The 24014-nt window shown below is 39.7% G+C and overlaps 1 protein-coding gene across 1 annotated transcript; it reads right to left on the bottom strand.

The window, feature by feature from the left end:
• Positions 1 to 4851: 4851 nt before the first annotated feature.
• LOC120546321 (apolipoprotein B-100-like) lies at positions 4852 to 20377 on the bottom strand. The gene is made up of 28 exons (XM_039781182.1): positions 20286 to 20377; positions 20075 to 20104; positions 19689 to 19801; positions 19420 to 19565; positions 19155 to 19302; positions 18891 to 19043; positions 18511 to 18635; positions 18313 to 18398; positions 17763 to 18207; positions 17561 to 17675; positions 17333 to 17479; positions 17034 to 17245; positions 16710 to 16905; positions 16442 to 16621; positions 16107 to 16310; positions 15833 to 16000; positions 15505 to 15710; positions 14940 to 15122; positions 14712 to 14842; positions 14388 to 14598; positions 14127 to 14299; positions 13807 to 13970; positions 13601 to 13710; positions 13137 to 13510; positions 6824 to 12835; positions 6609 to 6720; positions 6221 to 6407; positions 4852 to 6129 (listed from the first exon to the last, which is right to left on the bottom strand). Exons 1-28 carry the CDS (start codon positions 20341 to 20343, stop codon positions 5146 to 5148), a joined length of 11373 nt encoding a protein of 3790 aa, XP_039637116.1. The 5' UTR covers positions 20344 to 20377; the 3' UTR covers positions 4852 to 5145.
• Between the last annotated feature and the right edge of the window lie 3637 nt (positions 20378 to 24014).

Genomic DNA, 24014 nt, shown 5'->3' with positions numbered 1-24014 from the left:
ACACGTCCGATTTTCATAGTTTTGGGTGGATAGGAAATGTAAAAGCAGAAAATATAGGTTTAGGAAATATAAAATATAGTCCAACAGTCCCGTCATCAACTATTCCTCCATGTGATGTTGTTTGTGATGCCATTAGTAGATTTAAATATCCAGCAATTGAGAAAGAAGTCTGAGCAGAGATATACTGGGAATATAGTACAGCATTATATTGAGCAAGAAAAGTTGTTGATATTCACAGATGGTTCAAAAGATCCCGAGACTGGACGTACTGGAGCCGCAGTTTACATTCCACAGGACTGTATAAGATATGTATTAAGAAGAAAGACACAGATCATTTATCAGTTTATACTGGTGAGCTTCTAGCTAGTATATTAGCATTGGAATGGTTGGAAGAAAGTAACAAAAGTAATGCACTAATTGCTTTGGATAGTTTGGTAGCGCTTACAAGCATAAAAACAGTGAAATCATGCAGACAAGATCACATTTTTGAAATATAATTTATTGTATAGAATGTACAATAAGGAAGTAAAGGTTTGCTTTGTGTGGGTTCCTACCCATATAGGTGTGGATGGAAACGAGGATGCTGACATATTGGCCAAGCAATCAACTAAATCCCAGATTGTGGACATGGAAATCCTTAGTAAAACTGAGGGCAAAGCAATTATTAAGCATCAAATGGAAATAGTATGGCAAGAATACTGGGACATAAATGACACAGCATGGGGAATTTGTGCTCACATTATTGAATATTTGAGAAATCTCGATCATTCCCAATCTTGCGGAGACTGAGAACATATGTTAACATAGGCACAGGCTAATTATTGCTAACTAAAATGCTAGTTAACATTAGTAGGCCTAATTAAACTTAAACAGCTAATGTGAGTCGAAACGGTCTGCGAGCTTCTCCTGTACTGTACGGTAATTTCTATACCATGCGACAGACAGTCGCGTGGTTATGACACAATTGTTATTAATTGTTATTTTTACAAAAAAGTCTGCAACGGAGCCATAACGTGAGGTACAAGGTAATGGAGCCTTTTATACACTGTCATGTTTCTTTAGAAATAAGCAATGGACAAATAGAGTCTTTAAACGCTTCAGATGTAAAGTTATTCGCTGTCAAAGTGGCACCAAAATGAATGGCGGTCAATGGAATGCTAACGGGAGGTGATGGCTTGTTCACATCAAAATGGCACCATAGGAGCTACGCTTTCCGAGGAGAAGCTTACTCCCTTGGTTTCAAGTTGTTATCATCTCCTCAATATGCATCTAAATCTACCTCAAATTTATCATTTACAATTTCACCTACACTCACACCACATGACTTCAGTCATAAGAATGTACAAAAGAAGGGAGGCAACAGCCTTTTGTTCAGTCATTGCACCTAGGTAGGGCATATCATTTTCTCAGAAGGGATGCTTGTTTGTTTTTCTTGCTGAGTTGTGTTCAGGTCATCCCTTTTGTTGGATACTGCTATCTATTTTCTGTTGTTCAAAAATAATACACATAAAGAGTGATTTAAATAATTAAGAGCGCTAGATAACTTACAAAAGTAAAAATATGCATGTCCAATTGCCAACAAACCCTTTATAATACCATATCTAATATGTTCACAGACAGCTTGAAGCTTTAATTACTTCTGTGTGTTTCTGGAATGCTCTCCAGCAGGGCATGTGAGAAATGAATTGCATGATGTCAAAGAGACTACCTTGCAGTTACCACTTGGAACATTGTTATTATAATTCCATTGTTAGCTTGAAACATGAAGCCTTAAACGTATCACAATATGAATGGCTCTCAGATGTGCCTCTCCTTAGAATTTTGCTTGTGCATATCCAGTATTGCATTGTGGTGAATCACCAGTCTTTAGCTGTAATCAACAGTAACATTTAAAATAGACAGTGGACTTTTTTACTTCACGTAACAGGAAATTCACTGCTGTAATTAATAACATTAACAATGCCTCCATTCCTTCCGTTTGAGTGAACAACCTGCCAGTGAGCTAGCATGTTCAATACCAGGTCCCCGGTAAAATTCAATTATTATTTATGTTATTACTGCTATAGCATCTGTGTTTTTCCTTCTTTGGCATGTCTGACATATGGCAACGTAAATCACATTAGAACCATAACCACAGAGCTTTGTCCCAATCAGGTCAGTGCTTAACAACAGAACAAATAGGCTAATGCTGTATCCTGTGCTCCTCTCACCTGTACTTTAAATTTGCATAACTGGGTATTGCAAGATTAATTGCAAGGTGTTGAGCATACTGTTGTGACAGTGTTAGGACAGGGATTTCTGTTTTTTTAAATGTGTGGGTGTGAGTAAGTTCTTCAAAGTGCTTGAAAGCATTACTCAACTATTTAAGAAATGCATATCTAAGCAGTCTCTCATCCAAAGTTTACTTGCAAAGTGTGAGGAATAGTCTTTGACCTAGGGTTTTATATATAGCATAATATGGAAAAAGGTCAACATGTCATTAGTGAGTGATGGACCAATATACTGTAGTTTGCTTGGTGTGAGAAATGGGAAGACTTTTAGCTTGAGCTATGTCCAATTGAGCAGCAGATAACCCAGCCTTAAGGAAAACATATTTGCAGTTTCCTTGCTTTGGAGAATGTGGTTGTACTCAGGGCGGCTCCTCTAACACCAAATCAGGGTGTGCATCAGATGGAGCAAAGCAGAGCCTGTTAAACATGTTGAGTTATCTTATGTGTTGCTCTAGTTAATAAATAATTGTGTGTGTGTGTGTGTGTGTGTTTGTGTGTGTGTGTGTGTGTGTGTGTGTCTGTCTGTTGGCAAACAGCAGCTTTCAGCGTTTAGCTTCCAGAATTCATTATACATGTTGGGGCTGGTTTAAGTTTTAAAGTCATGCATAACATTACATAACAGCTGGCAGGCATGTAACTAAAGCAATATCACAATGTGTGTTCCCTAAGTATTTATGTGCTTAAAAAGTCTAGGAATTGCTTGCATAGACTATATGTGAAACTTTATTCTAAGTGCACGTTTTATTAGGACAGCACCCTGAAAAATACTGTCACTGTGACTGGTATCTTCTTGTACAGTGTATCTTCATGAACTAGTTGATAACATGTTCCAGTACTGTTAAGGAGAGACAATCATGGATCAAAGGTTTCAGTCTCTGACAATGTTTGTCAAAAGTTCTATCAGGTTCAGCTGACCTTGCCTAGACTTATTTTAACTTAATTTATCTTCAAAAATATTTTATATATTTAGACGATATTGAAAGAACTAAACAAATGCTGCTGCATACCGTATTTTATACCAGCTGAAACCAAAACGCTAGGTAAACAGTGTGTCTTTATAAAACCGCAGGACCATCAAACAGGCAGCCACAATGACCACGGTGGCATATACGCTAGATAAGAGACAGCATTTTTTTTTCTTAGATTGGAAAGCATAATTTGCCTCAGATTTATGTGAAATGCGTTTATTTCCCACAAATGGTTGGATAGCTAAAAGCTGTGTTATATGAATAACGCAATCTGCTGATAATCAATGCATGCATGCATGCATTTCTGCCATTCAGGGTTTTACTGAATGATCAATCAACATTTGGCAATGTTTTTATAAAACTAGAGGACAATAAGACAGGACACATTGACCCCTCTGGCATATAGTTATCAACCCCAGCCCCAACAAACACAAAAGCTCCAGTCTATTTTTGGTACTGATTAATTCACCAACATGTGGACTGTTATAAAGAATATGTTCTAGTGACTCCCTCTGGTTGCTAATAGACATTGCTTTTGTGCATCTATTGGCTTGTTCATGACTTTCCAATGTACAGAGAACAAATTTAAGAGATGAGAAAGTTGTCATGCTCTGCTTTCCTGTTTAGATTGGGGTCCATGTAATTACAATTAGTTTTTAATTAGTCTTTTTTTTGTAGAAAACAGTGACATAAGTCAAACTCAAGTAACTCAAAGTAATTAAATATGCATGTGTACACATTTTACAACATTAGTTATTTTTAGCTTCTCTATTTTTCATGTGGCAGAGATATTTGTACAGTGTCTCTGCTTAATCACTTCAACTCACAACCTTGTATGCTGCCTGGCAGTCACTGACATTTGACCTTACAGATAGAAATCTTCAATGATGAGGTGGCAATACAGATCTAACTCTGCTCAACTGGATGCTGGGCTTTTGTTTGCTCATCAAAACAACAGTGTCAGAGGGATAGCCCGCCACAGATTTATCAATGTTCGGATACATTTGAACTTTTTTAAAATTATTTATTAGAAACCTTGTTTTTACATGCATATGTGTGTTAAAGACACGACAATAGTATGCCTATATCCCATATCCTAAATTATAAAGTGTATAAAACCTAACCCTAACCCAATTAAATTAAATGTTATTGTCATCTTATTTATAGATATAATAAAATATAGTCTTGTCATACCAAGATAGTGCAACCAGCTAAACATGCTTAACTTGTAGTAACTGTTCATGCATGCATTGTGGTTTGTATGTATTTATATGTATTTATTAGTTGGATAACCCCTTGAGATGAATCATCTCATTTTCGAGGGGGTCCTTAAAACAATTAAACAGTAAATACAAAACACAAAATACATGCACAAATACATACATCACTCCCAAGCCTAACTGCTCCAACAACAACTGATCCCCTGCCCCCATATACATACAATTAAAAACACAGTAAATTTGCATACATCCCAAGTATGATGCGATTTTAGTAGATGCACAAACAGGCATTAGAAATCTATAATTATCACCATCATTATCATGTCCTTGCAGCAGTAAGTAAGGTAATATCCTTAAACATTGGGGAAAATAAAGAATTGCTGCACAACACTATTTAGTTAACACACTTTATTTTACACCAACACAAAAAGAGAAAAATGAGACTTGCAACACAGGCTATACAGGTTGTTATAGGCATTGTTGTTACATGTAATATCATTAGTATATGCTCATCAACTGTTTTTCACATTTATTTTTAAATTAAACTGAACATGTTAGTTTATGTTCATCTAGAATCTTTTCATCTATTCTTTGTATTTTTATGTTTTGAACACTTACAAATGTATGTTAGATAATACTGTAGCCATTCAAGGAGAAGCATTTTAATCTTTTCTCTTGAAGGTGGAATCAAAAATTAATCTCAAGCTTTCTACCCTTAACTTTTACATAAGAACTGTATTGAGCAGGAGCCTGCTGCAGATAAGCAGTAACAGTATAATAAAATTGATTCACAACAGATCTGAAACTATCCAGAATGTAATTAATAGTGCCATTTATCGACTCAATGTCCACAGCTGTGTTTGCATACTTGGTGATTGTTTTCATTAAGCTTACGTGCTTGTCATAGAAAGCATTAATGTAGACAGCAATGGCATCAAGGACATCAGACTTCAGTGTGTTGTCAATAAAGTCCTGAGCTTTGTCAATAAATAATTTTAAGGTGTCACCCAGTTTTTCTAGGAACATGTCTAGACTCTCTAGGTTCTTCAGAAGATCTACAATAGGATTAAGTATAGCCTTTACCCAGTCCCTAATGCCGTCAATTATTTTGGCTCCAGCCATGACATCACCAATAGGCATTGTGACCTGAATTTTTCTGGTCATGCCAAACATGGCACTGGAAACATATTCTACATTAACAACCACAAGGTGCATTGCCTTCTCTAGCATAGTAGTAATGCTGGTGGTCAGCTTATTGAGCACCTTAATGAGAGGGGTCATCTCCTCAGAGCCAGGCAGTTTCACCTGGGTCTCCCTCAGGAACTTGATGGCATTATCCAGAAAGACCTGAACAGTCTTCTGGTACTGAGCGATAGTATTCCTAAAGAGGATGGACACCTGACTCAGATGTGGGGCATGGTTGTTTGCAATGTTGTGGGCCTCCTCAGTATAGCAAATAATACTATTCTTCAGCTGAGCAGCATGTTTGAACAGTTGGTATTTCTCAAAAAGGCTAGACAAACAAGAGGTGATGGCAGAAAGTCTTTCTTGTAGTCCCCTGAGCATGATGTCAGGGGCATCCATGTTGATGACCATCTTCAGATTTATTTTATCAACATCCTTGGCAGAAGCTCTAATGGTGAAGATATCAACATCCTTCCCAGGATCAGACTGTTTAACAGAAAACAACAAACACAAAATAAGATGTAAAACTCTTGATCATTGTAATTGTGCAAATATGATAACAGTATGAGCTCCTTACAGCATAACGACCATAAAGCCTGGCATTTATCTGAGATGGGGCCTTGCCATGGAGCTGAAGACCTAGAAAACCAGTAGATGGAATAGAAATTGTGGCACTGATTCCATCTTTGCGGACAGCATAACGCAAGTTCATGTCAGTGAAGGTAGGACTGGTTATGTCCACATTTAGGGTGAGACGGGAGTCACTGTAAAGACAGGCAAGTAATTGTTAGCCAACTTTACACAAGAAACAGAACTATTTAACAGGAAATAATTATGAATATCTTTCATCATATGATGTGTTTTCTTGGGATATGAGTAAAAATGTATGTGATCCTGAGTAATAAGACAAATAACAACTGTAAATTCCAAAACATATCACACACAATACGGATTTAAACTGTTACCTCAGTGTATGGGAAAGAATGTGTTGAATGTCCAAGGTCAGATCAGTATGGGTGAAAACTACCTTCCCAGCCAGGCTTACGCCAGCATGTTCAAGGTTTATGGTAATGGAAGCTGTTGAAACACACTGACTTCAGTTAAAAAAGTAAATAAAAATGGATGCTTTTTATGTCAGAAGAATAAGTTATACTATATGCTACAGAAGAAAAAAACTTACAGTCCATGTCATATTCCAAGAAGACAATGGCAGAGGTGGCAGAGGACCTAAAGCTGACTTTGAAGACAGGAGCCCTGCCCTCTACTTCAGCTGCTAGGTTTGTGGTGTACAGTGGGCTGACAAACTTGCCATTGGTGGATATCTTCTGCTTGGCAGCTGTCACTTCAGCAATGGTCTTCTCAAAGATGGTGAGGTCACCCAGGCTGCTTGGCTGAGATATATCAATCTCAATATCAGCAGTCAAGGATGAGGTTGGGGCAAGATCAATGGTAGCCTGGACAACATGCTTCCCGTTGGTGTTTAAATCAAACAGGTTTGCCTCGTTGTTGCCAGTGTACTTCAGCACTGCATACACACGGCTCAGGGAGGCTTCCACAGCAATATTCTCATTTACATCCATGCCCATGACTTTGGTGGTGCCTTGGTTAAGCTTGGTATCAGCAATGACCTTGGAGGTGGAGCGTAGGCCATCCTTATTCAGATAAAGATTAGCGTCATTATCCATGACTCCCAAAAGTAGATAGTCTTCAAGCACTGTGCCATCCATGTTGACCTTAGTAGATGACTCTATGGAAACATACTCAAAGCTTCCCTCCAGCTTCAGACTGTGGTCTGCTTCAGCCTTTCCAACAGCCTTGATCACAGGGAGATTGAAATCACCCTTAATCCTGAAGGTGGAGACAGCATTTGCTTTGGTTTTGGTGTCTGCAACCACATTTTGGTTTGCATCCAGATTGAGTATAGGCAGGGCAATCTTTGCAACAGTGGCCACAGAGATGGCAGTTTCAAAAGTCTCAGTACTCATGCTGATGGAGCTGTCATGAGTGCCTTCGATGTGTTGATTTTCAAGGGACAAGGAATTGGCCAACTTGATTCCTCTCTTGGTGGTCAGACTGGTGATACCATCAAGTTTGGCTTTTAAAACCTCAAACACAGAGGTTGTGGTAGCTCCCAGACGGAACACAAGATCATCCTCAGCATACAGTCCAGCATTGACATTTAAATTAATGATGGCAGACTTGAAGGACAGCTCTGTGATCAGGTTACCCATAGAGGGAATCTTGGTCAGACCCATCATATCAAGGGGGGCAGCCTGGCTTTTCTGGTAAACCATCTTGGCGTCCACATTAACGGTCTGCTCAGTAGAAGTCAAAATGTGTTTCAGCCCGGTTTGGTCGTACAAGTCAAGATCACTAATAGCTGGGGTATGTAAGTCAGCAAATGGAATATAAATCTCAGGAATGCTGATGGGCCTAGTCAGGAAATTAAGGTTTGCCTTCCCTTCTACAGCAGCAAGGATGGCAGCTTCCCTATCATTGTTGTCTACAGTGAAGTTCCAGAAAAGTGAATACTGATTAAGACAGACCAGAGCTACAGTGTTCATACGTTGTGTGTCAGGCCTGAATGTTGCGGAGTAATCATTCTGCAGATCAATGTTGGCAGTAGGAACATCACTGAAATTGATCTTGGTGTTTCCCTTATTCTGAAAGCTGAACACAGCCTCTCTGGGACAGAGAGAAACATCAATATGATTGTATAGAGCTCCATTGACAATACCAATTAAATCTGTGCTATGGGTTGCCTTCAGTTCAAGCTTCATGTCATGCAGATTGGCATTTACCGATCCCACTAAAAGGTTGTTTTTGATTATTGGGCCCTCTGCTTCAGAGCGAATATCAAACTTGAAATAGCTGAAGATAAAGAAGTCAGCACTCAGGGTCTGTCTCATCTTTAAAATGAATGTATCTGTGTCACTAATGAAGGTCAACTTGACTGTATTTGGATTGACAGTGACTTGCAGGTCACTCTTGTGGGTACTGTCATGAGAGTTGAAGGTGGTAACACCCTGATTACCAACAGTTATTGTAATAGAGGCACCTTCCTGTTGGGCCACAGCTTTTTGAGTTACAGATGTCTCACCAGTGAGGCCCACGATGGGGAGGTTGAGCAGATGTTTATAGGAAGTGTCAATGGTGGCAGACAAAACATCCTTGGTAGCTAAGAAAGCTTCATTTAAAAGCTCAGCATTGTAAGGTGATGTGGTGGCTTTCACTATGGTCTTGGCTGAGGCCTGGGCTGAGAAGTCATCAAATGTCACAGATGCATGGTGGTCCAAGGCAAGAAAATTGTGAGTGAACTTAAGGGTCTCAGCAGCAATCACACTTTGCCCCTTGGGAACAGCAATACGAGCAGTGGAATCCAGGTTGAAGTTAAGGATTTCATAGCTGAGAGATGTCCCTTGGGAAGTCATAAAAGCCGTCAGCTGAGAAGTTTCATCTACATCAAAAGAGCTCTGGACTTCAGCAGCATTCCTAATAGTGTAGATGGGAGAGTTGACTTTTATCTCAGAACTCAGTTTGCCAAATCCTGGAATCATGATCTCACTAGGAATGACTGGCATCTTAAATGTTGGTAGTTGAAGAGTCTTTATGAGTTTCTCTGCTGGGATATGAGGAAGACTGGGAAAGGACAGCTCAGGTAAAGTAATCTCAGGAAGTGAAAACTCAGGCAGGGCAGGAAGGTAATTTATAGTCAGGTTTTCAAACAAAGCACCTAAATCAAGCATCTTTACCTGGAAGTTGAGAACGAAATCAATTAAGTCAATGATTCTCTGTTTAATGTCATTATTTGAGATGGTGGTGGCTTGCACAGTGTGGAAGTCCAAGATAGTGAACTCAGGGATGTACAGCTGTGGTGGGATTTCAAACTGGTGAAGCAGATCTATGCTGAACTTCATGGAAGGCACAGTAAGATCAGTGAGAGGAATGGTGAATGATGGAATTTTAAGCTCGGCTTTCTTCAGTCCAGTAATCAGCCCCTCAATGATCTGCAATATCTCACTGACAATGTTTTGCTGAGGTGCCACCTTCTTAATGATCTCAACCACACTGGTGAACATATCAGTGGCAATGGTAATGAACTCAGCATAGCACTTCTTTGCCAACTGCAGATAAGAAGTAATTTCAGCGTTGACATCCAGTTTTGCAATTTCTTGCTTTATAATTTCAGCAAATCCTTTCAGATTACTTAACAGAGCCTGGTCATAGACATCCTTCACATTTTTTACAATTTCTCTCACTTGTTCCACAAAACCCCTAACAAAGGTTAAGACAAAGTTGGCAAAATGTCTTGTTGCCTCCAGTTTCTGGGGGATTTCAAGAGTCCTGATCAGGTCATTCACATGAGCAGTGTATTTAGCTGTCATTTGATTGGCATAATTCACAAAGTCATTATAATCAAATGAATTCAATTTCTGCTCAATAATGCCAATATATAAATTCAACTGTGAAATGATATCCTTAATCTCAGTTGTTTTCAAGTAGTTGATAGCACTCTGGAAGTCTTGCATGATTTTGTTAGGAATGTCTGCATCCTTCACCAGCTTGGCTACAGCCCTGAAGGTTTCCTCAATTCTGAATTGCTTGATGGGCTCAACAGCCTTTTCCAAGACAGCCTGCACCTTTTTGTTAGCTTCAAAATTTACAATCAACTCTCTCATCTTGGCACAGAATGTGTTGATCTTACCTAGGATGTCAATATCCTGAATCATTTCCTTAATGTAATCTGTCATATCGTTGAAAATCTCAGTGGGAATCTGACTCACAAGTTCCTCAATGTGAGCTTTAAAGTTGATGGATGAAATGAACTCCTTCACCACAACAACATATTTTTGCATGTCAAAGGTCTCAATTATTTGTTTCATATCACTCATGATTGTTTGTAGTTTAGCCTTGACTTCATATTTGGAATCAATATCACGCAGGAATGCTATGCTGCTGCCCTTAAGTTTTTCCAAATCAATCTGCTGGATCATCTCCTTCATGGTATCAATCACATACACAACCATTGCCTGGATGTCATACTCCTCATTAATGACATTCAGATGTTCCTGAATCTTCTGAATGAGGGTTTCAGGGAGGGTGCCACTAATAATAGTTTTTTTAATCATACCAGCAAATTGCTGGATGTAAACCGTGAGATCAGCCAGCAGTTTCTCAACAGCATCCTTCAGATTTCTCAAAGAGGCTTCCAAATCCTCCATGGAGATGACATAGTTGTGGGAGAAATCATTTAGGTTCTGTTTCAGCTGAATGAAGTTGCTTTCTATATTTAATTGAGCAAAAAGGTGACTTACATGTTGTGAAAGAGCGTCAAGTTTAGTCCAAATGTCCTCATTGTTAACATAGTTTTGCAGTGTCTCTGCAACATGTAAAACAAGCACCTTGATACTTTCCAAAAAAGCAGAAATACTTTCAATTATAGGAAACTGAATGATGTGAGTATTTGTGCTCTTGTCATACTTAAGGAAGCCAGAGATGGCAAATTCCTGTTTCTCTGTGGAGTCTGTACTGAGGATGTTTGTGAGGATGGTGCCAGAAAACTCAATTCCAGTTCTCTCTGCAGTATTGTAAACACTCAGATCCTGATTGAAAATGTGGTCATTCAATTTAGACTTCATTCTGAAACTAGTCTTTTGCTCTTGGAGGGACAGAACAGTATCCATGTTGTTGTCAATAATTGTTTCGAGGACAAAACCGGCATGTAGCTGCTGGTTTACTGACACTCTGCATTCATATGAGCTAGCAAAAGCCAGGGGCTGCGCTTTAAGGAGAAGCTTGCCATTTAGCTGGGTACTGTGCTTCCCATACATGGTCATATCTCCATCAGCATTGAAGACAGCATCAAGGTTGAACTCAAAAGGAACAATGCTGCAACGGATAGTGTGGTCAAAGCGCATTGGCTGTGAGTTGAAACGGGCATCGTTGGTGATCCTGGCAGCAAGACCGACAACTTCAAGCTCGGTGTTGTGGCTCATGTGAGTTCCAAGGAGTTTTCCAGTGGTGCTGCACTTTGCATTAGCTGTCAAATCAGCATAATTTACTTGATAGGTGTGCTTGATCTCTTCTGCACCATATATGGCTTTCAGGCTTCCAGTCAGGTCCATCTTGTAAAGCTCTGCCTGCAGCTGAGCCTCATTAATGAAGTTGGTCACCAGAAGTTTTAAGTTGTTTTTAACATTTGCAGAAGCAGTGTAGGTTTTCAGGTTGACATTGATATCATGGGTGTAAGAGGCATACTCACTGTCGGAAGCTTCAGCCTTTGAGTTGAAGTCAAGGCTAGAGAGAGTAATGGTCAGAGTGTTGGTATTATCAACCTTGATGTCACGCATTGCAGCCTTGTTGGTAATGAATAGAGTAGCTCTTGAAGCATCAAGCCCAGCATTAAAGGTGTTTTCCAGGGAAAGGGGGCTTTGGAGGGTGGTTGTTCCACTTGTGGTCAAACCATCCTTGTTCATTTTCAGAGTTGCCTTATGCGTAGCCTCATTCTCAAGGAGTGTCATGGTGGCATCACTGTTTACAGCCAGACCATTGATATCAAGAGAGGCAGTCAACAGAGAGTAAATACGGTTTTCAGAGTGGTCTGCATTTGTCTCTATTCTAATGACGACTTCACCAGCTCCAGCAGAGGCTTCAGCCTGGTTGCGGATCTTCATGCCGAGAGCAAGGGCATTTGCATCATATTTCAGTGACAGCTTGCTGTCTTTGAAGGAAAGCTCAGCAACATGGGTCAAGATGTCTTCAAAGCCATTGGTGTTAGACACAACTGAGAATTCACCATTGGCAAGTCTTGCTGTAATTATGTTTTGGGCCTTAACAATGGTGGAATCAAACTGAACAGTAGAATCAATCTTTACTTCTGGCCTGAATGGGAAGATGGAAAATGACTGGGTTGAAATGGTCTTGCCATACATGGGTCCAACTGTTAACATCCCCTCAAAGTTGCTCTCAGCAGAGATTTCTTCAGTGTTGATTTCAGTCATGCCAGTGTGCTCCACTGCAATATTGAGACCAAATGGGCTTGTGGCTTCAATCTTGCTGCTTGATTTCAAATTGATTTTGTCTGTGATGGTTGCATCCTCAACGATACTTATACTGGCTTCAAGGAATTTATGGGCCAAAGAGCTTTTCAATTGGGCTTTGATGGAATCAGTGATGGCCAACATTCCAGAGCCTAAATAAAACACAACAGAAAAAAAGAGAATTTATACCTGCATAGATACTGGGATTAACGTTTGACATCACTTTTTACCATTTCACCACTGAGATTAATTTGCTGGTAAACAATATAACTAACAGAAACATACACAATCCATTATTTTGTGTCATATCAGAGAACAATAGTAACATATGTTACATTGTTTTTATTCCAGTGGAAGTAGAAAACTAACTGAAAATTCTCTACCAAGAGTGAACATCCTTGTAACTAAAGATAAAAAATCCTTAATTCCTGATTGACATCTACTTTGAAATACCTTCAATGTTTATTGAGAATATGTCAAGTGGGGAGGTTCCTTTCACATCAAATTTAGCTGAGTAGCTTGGTGTCTCCACAACATCTTTGCCGGCAGCCATTGAGGCTTCCATGTCATATAGGTTGCTCTTCATCAGAGTTGAAACCTCAGCTTTGCCAAAAAGAGGAATGGACAGAGTAAGGCTCTCAGGGACAACAAGCTCTGGGATGGGAATTTTAATGGAGACAATCTCCAGTCCAAACAGAGGTAGAGACAAGCTAGGTGTCGTCAAAGCTGGAGGAAAGTTAAGCTCTTCTGTTGACCTTCCTCCAAGAGGGAGAGGGATAGCAATGGTGAAGCGCTCATTGTTGAAGTAGTAGACAGCCTTTGCCTCACTGTTATGAACAAGAAAGGTAAAAATCTAAAAATGTTCGATACATTTTCTGAAAGTTAAGATATTGATCACTGAGTTCTTTCAGACTTACGTATTGAGGAACAATATCTTTGGCAGGGAAATCTCAGGAATATCAGGCACTCTGAAGTTCTGAATGTAAGGGATATCAGCACTGTACCTTTCCATGTGGTTGTTTGTTGCCTATAGGAATACGTAATCTTTGTTTTATACTTTCTCCAATCAACGAAAAATCAAAGATCTGTCATCAAAAATTATTCTAAAATCTAAAATTCGTACCTCCACAAATGCCTTGAAGATTTGATGGACGGTCATGTCAGTCTCCCCTACCCGCATGTCAAGAACATCATTTCCATACTTTTTAATCTCGTCAGTGTATGAAAGGATGTCGGAGAGCTCAGAGTTCACATTTGATTTTAATTCAACTTCAATCTTGCTGGCATCTGTAAAAATAAAGTTTAAAAGAATCCTCAAATATAAGAAACATAAAGAGGAGTGTGACACAGGATCTGGACCAACCAATTATGACCCAGGTTAAAGTAAAAATATGCCGGCACCTAACATACAGGAAAGATGTAGTAACTGGAAATTTATAGTACCGTAATTCATTGTAATTTTCTGCTCAGAGGTGGCGTCCATGACCTTGATTTCACTCTTAACCTCCAATTCTAATTCTTCATCATGTTTCATGTTAGCTGTGACGGTGGCATCAGCATTGAATGAAGGGACAAGAAGTTGGACTTGCAGCATACCTTCCTTCATGGCCTTCAGACTGAAAAATGTGTCAGTGAGTTAGCATAATCTCAATGATGAGGGTGACATTACTGTTATTTTATGAGGATTTATGGTTTATTTCTTACTTGGCACGGCCAACTAGGGAGAGCTGAGGTATGTTCTTGTTTATGAAGTCAAGAGAGATGGAGTGAGTTCCTTTGCCCTTGGTGTTTCCATCGACAACACCCAGCCTGAGTCCAGCCTCCACATCATAGTCAGGGATCTGGATGTCCGCTGTGATGACATTCTTTCTTCTGTTATATTTCATGATTGCTCTGGCTTCAGTGGGCTCTGCACCTGTTGACCAACCAATAGAGTAATATTACATAACTCCATAAACATTTTGGCCCACTTAAGCCACTGAGAAGACGGAATGTTTTTTTTACCATATTGTCCATATTGTACATTACCTTCAGCCCTCAGAATAATCTTGACAGAGTCAACCTTCTGCCTGCCCTCTTCTCCCTCCTTGAGGAGCTCATAGACAACACTGGCTGTGTACTCAGTGACTTCGCCAGTAGGATGGAGCTCCACAGCAAATCTAATAAGATAATAAATAAAATAAGCCAGTATTTCTCAGTAAGCTAATTTAATTTGAGAGACACATATTTGCTGGTGGTTCAGAGAGTCTTGCTCACTTGCTGTCTCCGGTGATGGGGAAGTAGGGGGCTGTCTCCTGAGAGAAAGCATCAGTGTACTGCAGAGTAGTGCAGTATTTCATTCCAGCAAAGACAGTATTGCACTCAATAACATCAATCTTGTCCATCACCATCGGGGGAATGGTCTTCACCTCTGATCCAGTGACTGCCATCAGGGTGTTTCTATGTAGGAAAGTCACAAGGATAGAAGTACAAGATTGCAAAGTGTAAGATTTTGTAAAATATTTCTATGAGGCCAAAGTAGATGTAGCTGTACCTGCAACCATTATTTTCTTTCTTGGTAAGTAAAGTTAACCTTTAAAATGACACCTCATACTCTTTAATTAGAAATGATTACAAAATGTAGCTGTCTGTAAATATTGCATGCTATCTTTGTAACTAACAATGCTGGCACCATGAATATATTATTTATTTTTTTCCTACCACCACCCCCCCTCTTCGGAGGACAACTTTATTTAGCTCTTTATTGCACCATGAATTTAATGTAGGTAGGAAACATTCTTGCCATACGTGATAATGGCCAAGAACTCCACTTTAGGCTTACGTCATTTTGATCAGCTTTGTAGGACTTATTGGAGCAGGGATGGTCAGCCTGACATTGTCACTTTCCATGGAGATCTTGGCACTGAGCCCACTCTTGTGGAAAATGTTGGTGTGCATCTCAAATCCAGAGTTGACATATTCGGGGATGTGGGAGCCAACCTGAGTTACAAATTCAATGCCCCCAGAGGGCATGAAGGTAACTTTGCTCTGTGGAAACAATGTAGACATAGGTGACTTGTGTTGAATAGAAATATTAGTTTTATAGTAATATAAATCCATAATTAGCCGGTTGTAAAACACAATTTGGGAATTTTTTTAAACATAATTACCATGTCACGAGCAATCCTAAATCCACCCTTGAAACCAGGGGTGAAAGTACCAGAGAGTGCAATCCTCAGAGGCACCCCAGTGACAGTAGGCAGGAAGAATTCATTGTCCATAAAGATGTAGTGGGCAAAGAATGTGTTGTCAGCCTTGGTCATCAGGGCCTTCATGATCTTTGGCAAAGGGCCCATAAAAACACAAATGTAAGTCAAATGATAAACAATGATAAATAATTAAATCTGTCAAATATTTTAAGTGAAAATAACTGGTTTTGTTTACATCAGTAGGGAACATCTTGAGCATGCTGTCAATCATCATGGCAGCAGAGTAGGTCATCTCTGTGATTTCAGTGGTCCTTAGATATCCCAGCTCATTTCCCAAAAGTCTCAGATAAACCATTGCCTCAGGAGACTGTGCCATCTTCACTTCCCTGACAAGTTTATTGAGGTTGCGTCCAATCTCCTTCATCAGGTTTTGGGAGGCCTATATATAAATGTCCATACAATATTACTAATTTCATTGCAGTTGGTACAAATCCAACCTCATCATTACTAATAAGATATTTAATTATTTTATTTATTTAATTTGATTAAAAAACTGATTTCTCTGATTACCTGTCTCTTCATTCTGTCCTTTTTCAGAGTAGGCAGCATGTTCTGAAGGATCTCATTGACTCTCAATGGCATTTTGTCAGAGACAAAGTATAGTGTCTTCAGGGCAGTGTCAGGGAAGAAGCCATTCTCTCCAAACAGGGCATCAACAGTTGGCTCAAATCCTTTGCCTTCCATACCAACCTGTAAATGTAACACATATATTACAGATTACAACAGAACTCTGTACATTGTCCTCTTAAACTTTGATTAAATAACTCAAAATGTTTACCTCCATCATGTCAATGTCATAGCCAAATGCCTTAAGAGTCATTTCAAGCATGACTTCCTTGGGCAGGTAGCTGGTACCCTCAAAGATCATGTTACCCTCCACAGATCCAATCTTGTAGTTGCGAGAGAACTTGGTTGGGTCCATGGTGGGCCCGACCTCATTACCCTGCAGGGCATCACGAATCTTCTGTCTTAGTCTGCAGGAAAGGAAAAAGAATATTACTGTTGAACATCTGGTAGTGATCAAATCAGGACACTTACTCAGCATATAGTGAAACAACACATTTAAGAATTATAAATAAAGCTACAAATGCTTTTCACTTACTCTTGGGTCTTTGGCTCAGTTGAGGACAAAATATTGGTAATGTGGGAGATCACAAAGCTCTTGATTTGTTTGTCCTGCTCATTGGGCAAGGTATCGGCAAGCTGGGCCAGTTCAGTGGGCTGGGGGTCTTTCATAAGTACCAGATAAGCAGCAATGCGCTTTTGCATGGGGCTGGCACTGTCCAAAAGCACCTGCATGAGAATCTCTCTACCCTGTGACCAATAGACATCAATAAAATTAGTATACAGTAGAAAAAATATTCCAATGATGTGTCAAACCTTTGAAATAATTTGACATGCCTCCTCAGGGACGGGAGTCAGCCTGAACACTTGGATGGCAGCCTGCTGCACAGCCAGGGAAGCAGCAGGTTGGTTCACACACTGGATGACAGCAGATCTGAGTGCGGGGCCAGCAGATACCAGAGCTGGAGCCATGTTTCCAATAACCTGGAATCAATGGACATGTTGTATTCTGCTTACTGGCGTTGGCAGTCATTTAAATGTTGATCTATGTGGAAGGTTACCCACTCTCAGTGTCATGAAAGTTTTGTCGTTGTCACCAGAACAGTCACCCAACTGGGCAGCCATGAACTCAGAAACAGAGTGAATCTCAGGGATCAGTTTTCCCTCAGCTTTGTAAAACCTGTTGAAAAACATTTTTTTATTTTTATTTTTTATTCAAAGTCTGGGTATATTTTTAGAAACAAAATTTGGAATAAAGTTTGGTTACCTCTTGACAACATTACTCAGGGCATACATGATGGGCTTGCTGGGCTTGTATTTGGCCATCTCAAGCATGTCATTGATCAAGAGGGCAGAAGGATTGGATACGAGTCCCATAGCAAAAACACCGGCATCAACCTCGACTGAGGAGGTATCAAAAGTCCTGAGGATCTGCATGATGGCACTGCTGCACTCAGGGGTTCCACACTGGGCCAAGACCTGATAGGTCAGGACAGGGGACACTGCAAGAGCCTCAGGAATGGCAGGACTAAGGGTGTCAGTCTTCATTCCACGGACCATGGTGACAATGTTGTGGAAGAGGTGGGCCCTCCTCTCACCCTCGGTCTCGGGCAGAGTGGCCAGTTCTCTCAGGAGGTTCAGACCTGCATCTTTATCCTGGACAGCACTCTTGTCCTCAACAGCCTCCATGTGAAGACCCTTGACAATGTCACCTGTGATACACAAGTACAAGTTTGGAATGAGTTGTTCATATCTTTAATTCAATTTTTAATAAATAGCCCGTAATAAAAAGAACAGAGATAAAAAGAGGAGCTTACTGCGGTCAAAGATGTTTTCGTTGTGAGGAGAAACCTCAACCAGAGTCAGTTCTTGCTTTCCAACATTGGTAACTCCATTTTCTCCCCTGTGGAGACAATACAAGGTTGAAAAGTACATTAGATTCGTTGGACAACACATCAGTACCTACATTTACATAATGGAGCATAGTAAATTGTACATTGTAAGGTTAGACTTACTTGTGAGAGAAAGGAATGAGGATGTGGTTCTCTGTGCAAGACCCAGAGGTCATGTGTTTTTTCTCATTGTCAAACTTGTAGTTGCAGGTCTGGGTGCTTCTTACCAGCTGGGCAAGAGGGTAGTGCTGAAAGACAAAGAATGTAGTTTATTTGCAAGATTTCTGTCTAATGATTTTAACAATATTGTTGATGCTATGGGTACCGTTGTAGTTTGCTTTTACACTACACTGCAGAGAGATTACATGTGTCACAAACAAAATAAGTACAGTTGTGTGAGTTTTGTTGGATCTTGAGTCAGTTAGGCTAGAAAAAAGCAGTTTAGGTCTGGTGTTTTTTTCATTTTACACCAGACTAACCCATGTCTTGGTTGTATGTCTTACCATGCCAGAGATAAGCGCCAAGGGGCTGGTGTGATCTCTCATGGGGCTAAATTTGTCACATCTGGACAGGTCCCTGGTGAGGCTGATGTCAGTTGCAATATCTTCTCTAGCATTGATGGAATAAGTGGTCTTGCACTTGCCGTGGATAGTGGGCTGAAATGGGTGTGAACACAGGTATTGATATCATTTAATTTTTTTTGTTATGTTTTAGAAACATAAGGGAGTGTGATGTGATTATTTAGCATACTGTAGTAGGAGACTTACCATATTCTTATTTTTATCTTCTTCCAGTAAAGGCACAGCCAGGGCGGAGATGATACCCCTTTTGATGTTCATAATTGTTGTTGTCTCACCGTCTTCAGGATACAGTTTCACATCGTACACACCATCAACCACAACCTTTAGAGAATATCTACAGAAAATGTCAGACTTTTACCAAGAAGTCTTATAGCAAAAGTGTTATAATTTTCATAATGTTTGTCTATGCAACTGGATGCACTGGATGAGGAAAAATGTATATGTAACATACCTCTCCATTTCAGCAGCAAAGGCATCAGAGCTGGATGCAGGACTGAACACAGGGTTGCCCTCTGCGTCCATGTCGACCACCTCGCTCAGGCTACAGCCAGTGGTGTGGATGATGAAACTGCAAGTCTGAGGTACTTCAATTTCAACCTGTTTTAAAAGATTACTTTAGCTGCTAGATATAATGTGAAAGAAATAATGCACATTAAATGGATTTATTATAATGGAGAATGGTGAATGAAGAATTTAGCTGTTAAAGCACATAGCATGCACCTTGCAAGTGGCTTTAGGTCCATTCCTCAGATGTGAAGCACCATTGATAGCATTTAAGGACTCAGCTTCGTACAAGTATTCATACTTGTGGTGGGCTTTGTATCTTTGGTTTACTGGTAGAGAATATTTTATATTAGATTTCAGTTTGCTACAAGTACTGTCAGAAAGCACAACACAACAGTTTGCCTTAACAATTCAGCAATGATTTAAAAAGTGCTACATGGATATGTATTAGTGTTTTAAAAAAATGCATGTGCTGGCATCATTAGTTCAGGTTACCTCTGATCTTTTAAAATATAGTCTCAGTTGTAGATTTCTTGAACAGCTGCAGTGTAATTAACATGCACAGGTTGTGTAATTAACATAAACATAATAGTGAAACTTACTCAAGCAGGTTTTCTGCTCCTCTTGGGCATCTGTAAAGACAATCATAAGAAAATTAGATTTAAAACCTCTCACAAGAAAACAATTTTACTTCAAAGAGTTTTCACTCTGTTGTGTTTGTTTTAATACTACTTTAATACTACTAATATAGTATCATATATTCATGGCATCTACAGTCAAAAGCAACAAGATGCAAATTAAAAACTTACTTACAAGCCAAGGTAAGTATGGTTAGGAGTAGGGAAAGACAGAACTTTAAGTCCCCCATCATGGGCTCTCTTCAACTCTCCTTTGTTCTCCTTTGGTGAGTACTCAGACGAGACTGAGGCCTTAACCTCCTCATCGGCCTTTTATTGCCAAAGGTGTTCTGTAGGTTGGAATTACATACAGTACTGTGCCGGCTCCAAAGTCCACTCTATATGTACATGTGGAGGGACAAAGGCAACTAGTTTCGTAAGGCTTTCCTTGAATATGATTGCCAAGTTTCTCTCTTTTTGTGTTGAAATGTGTGAACACTTTTAAGTAATATTCTGCATAATATCATTTAAAGTTACAAATGAAAAAAGAGCTTTATCCTAAATATAACTCAACAATTCACACACTCTGCATTACTGCTGATGGATATAATTTCAGAGTAAAAGCCATTAGATGGGGCATAGTTTTTTTCAATGACAGGTTTTATTATATAAAATAAATACTTAGTCTGAGAAGGTACAATATCACATTGTAATATAACATCATTAAAGTCTTCTGTGAGTGTCTTAATCCTTCCAGGTTTTCCAAATCTCATCTATCTATAAATTGCAGGAACGTCTGTCTGTCTGTCTGTGTGTTATGCGCATATCTCTCGATCCGTTAGTCCGATGGATTTCAAACTTGACAGGTGTCTTGCTACGGGCACGAGTAAGTGCAGTGCCAAGTTTGACGTTGTTTGGATTAGAAATGCAAAATATATCGTTAAATATATATCGGTAAAAGAAGCACACATTGGCTTTTGCTGTTCTAGCTGCTGGTCACTCCCCCTCTCACCCTACACACTGAGTGAGCACTTTGGCAGCTAAAATGTGAAATACACCTCAGACCCACAAAAATCAGCAAGGTAGAAGTACTTTGGTCTGTCTTTGACTTTGAATAAACAAATGACAATTCCCGAATTTAAGGACGTTTCAGAATCCCACACATGCAAAGCACAACCAGACAACAAGTGCAGACAGAACGTGATGCCACTTATAGGCAGGCTACCAGACACTGTTTTTGAGTCACATCATTGTCCGTGTTTGGGGTCGTGTTTGGTGGGAAGGTAACCTGCACGCCACACGCAGACGTGCAGAACGCTTTACAACAGGGGGAGGGGGTGTTACCGCCTTTGATTCTTTTCCTGCTTCCAACGTTAGCTACATGATTGCTGGATATACCAAACTAACTTTTCTTCACTTTCCTGGAGCACGAGCGGATAGCTGAAAGGAACATCGCGGGCAAAAAAAAGGCGCTACACTTTTCCGTGTCTATTTTTTCGCTAAGAGGAAACTACACAAAAAGCCATTTGCCAACATTAAATATCAAACAATCGGCAGACACTATAGTATTAAGTTGCTGTGAGCTGTAGCCTACATTCACCACTTCTAACCAGATGCAGAATATAAAGTAATCTCAGAGATTATTCCTTCACAGCGCTGTGCAATGCGAGAAAATCTCAGAGTTTTCATCAGACTCACCCCGGGTTAATTAGGTCTACTGCTAACTAATAACATTACCTTCGCCAAAATACCCCGCGAATCAAATCCCCTACTTCACCGTTCACCGTCAAGCCACTAAACCTGTAAGGAAATTAACGCCTCTGCTGAAATGTTAAATTTGTTAACGATCACACGACACGAGACAACACCGTCTCTCTCTCTCTCTCTCTCTCTCTCTCTTTTTTTTTTTTTTTTTTTTTTTTTCTTCTCCTCTCTCTCTCTTTCCACACACAACACACACACACACACACACCACACACACACCACACACACACACACACACACACACACACACACACACACAGTCCAGTTCTGGTGGTTGATTAATGCAGATATGTGCTGATTAGCTCTCATAACGGGCCAGGTGGGTAGCACTCTGCCATGAGTCCATGAGGCTAATGTCTGATTACTCCATATTGTCATTGTGATATTTTGTGATTACATTCTGAATCTGCAATGTTCTCTGCCAGGTAAATCAGTAAGTTAGTAGTTGGATATACAGGGGAGTTGCATATTAAGTGGTTCAGGGTCCTTCTATAAGTAATTTTGGGGTACAATTTGGTTTTGAAGAATTCTACAAGCAGCAATACCACAGGCCAAGCAATCGGCCTGTTCCAAACAGGCACATTTTCAACGGGCACTGCACTAGTTACAATAATTGCTAAAGGGACACCTTTGTAAGGTGTCAAAACTGCATCTGCACCTGCACATTTCAATCAACTATTAAGTTAATCTTTTGCATGAGATACTCTGCAGTCTTATCATATCATGGCTTCCATCAATAATTTCAATGTTAAACATACCTACAATTCTAATCTTAATAATCAACAGCCAATATTGAATATTTTAAACTGAATGTTTTTAGTTTTTTAATTTTATTTGGTGTATAAAGCTGAGAACCATATATACATTGCATAATCATATCATTAAAATGCTTATTCAAAAGCATAACTCAGAAACTGTGGAGTTATGCCTCCTAGTCCCTGATAAGGAGTTCTCAAGCATCTGGAGCAGTGTCAGTACATTGTGTAGACATGATGGTGTACACAGTAAATTAGGTTTTACGTTCTCTGAACTGGTTATGTCGTCCGGGAAAAATAAACTTATCATAACCTACTTGAGGCCATATCAAAAGGCATAGTAAAATTATCTTGAGGCATAGATGTTCCACAGTTATGAATAATATGCAAACCATGACCTAAATTATTTGTAGGACAAACTTTACTGGACAGCAGGGGGACCGTCTCAAAAGAAGAAATCTAATAAACAAGCCAAGTTAGCCCTCTTAGCTAATGCGCGCAAACTACTGTAGTAAAAACACACACACAACACACACACACACACACACACACACACACACACACACACACACACACACACACACACACACACACACACACACACACACACACACAGTACCAGTACAAGTCCTGCATTCAAATGTTTACTTCAAGTGAAGAGTAAAAGAGAGGCATTATCAGCACAATGTACCTAAATTGACTTAATGTCTGTTCAAAGTGGAGCTTCCAACTCTTATATAATGCAGGATAGTTTAATGAATAATAATGCATCATATTTTAATTGTTGTAATTTGTGAGTACAGTAAAATTGGAATCGCCAATGTAACCAGTCACATTTCTCTGTCAGGTAAATGTATTAGTACAATGTTTTCTTCTAAAGTTGAAGTGCACAGTAAGTCAGTAGCATATAGTTAAATTGCTTTGGGGTCCTTCTGTAAGTTATTTCAGGGTACAATGGTTCTGGAGAAAGCTACAAGCACCAATAACACCGGCCAAGTGTTTTCAACGGGCACTGCGCTAGTGTAATAAACCTACACCTCTCACCAACAGACGGGCCTTAAATATCTGATTTGACTGCTCAAAGAAGAAGAAATCATTGTGTCTTACTCACCAGGTAGTTGTGAAAGCTGTCAATATCTAATTTAAGAAGGCGTATCATCCTTAGTTGTTTTTTTTATGTTAGCCCATAAATGAGGACACTTGGTTTGACAAATCACAGAAAAGAATGATCAGTGATCTGTATGTGCTTTCTCTGTCCTGGAAAGGCAAGAGGCAAGGGGCCCTGTCGAGTTTCCTGGTAAACAAACACAAGTGCTGTTTACATTCGCATTGTGTGTATCCTTGAGGTCTAACAAACATGTCAAGTGCATTTCCTTAAAAATAAGACATTTGTAAAGCAAATGTTT

This window comes from Perca fluviatilis, chromosome 18, assembly GCF_010015445.1.
Source record: "Perca fluviatilis chromosome 18, GENO_Pfluv_1.0, whole genome shotgun sequence".
In the NCBI taxonomy this organism is placed as follows: Eukaryota; Metazoa; Chordata; class Actinopteri; order Perciformes; family Percidae; genus Perca; species Perca fluviatilis.
Note: the sequence above shows the minus strand (reverse complement) of the source record. Positions and strands in the feature narration are given on the sequence as shown.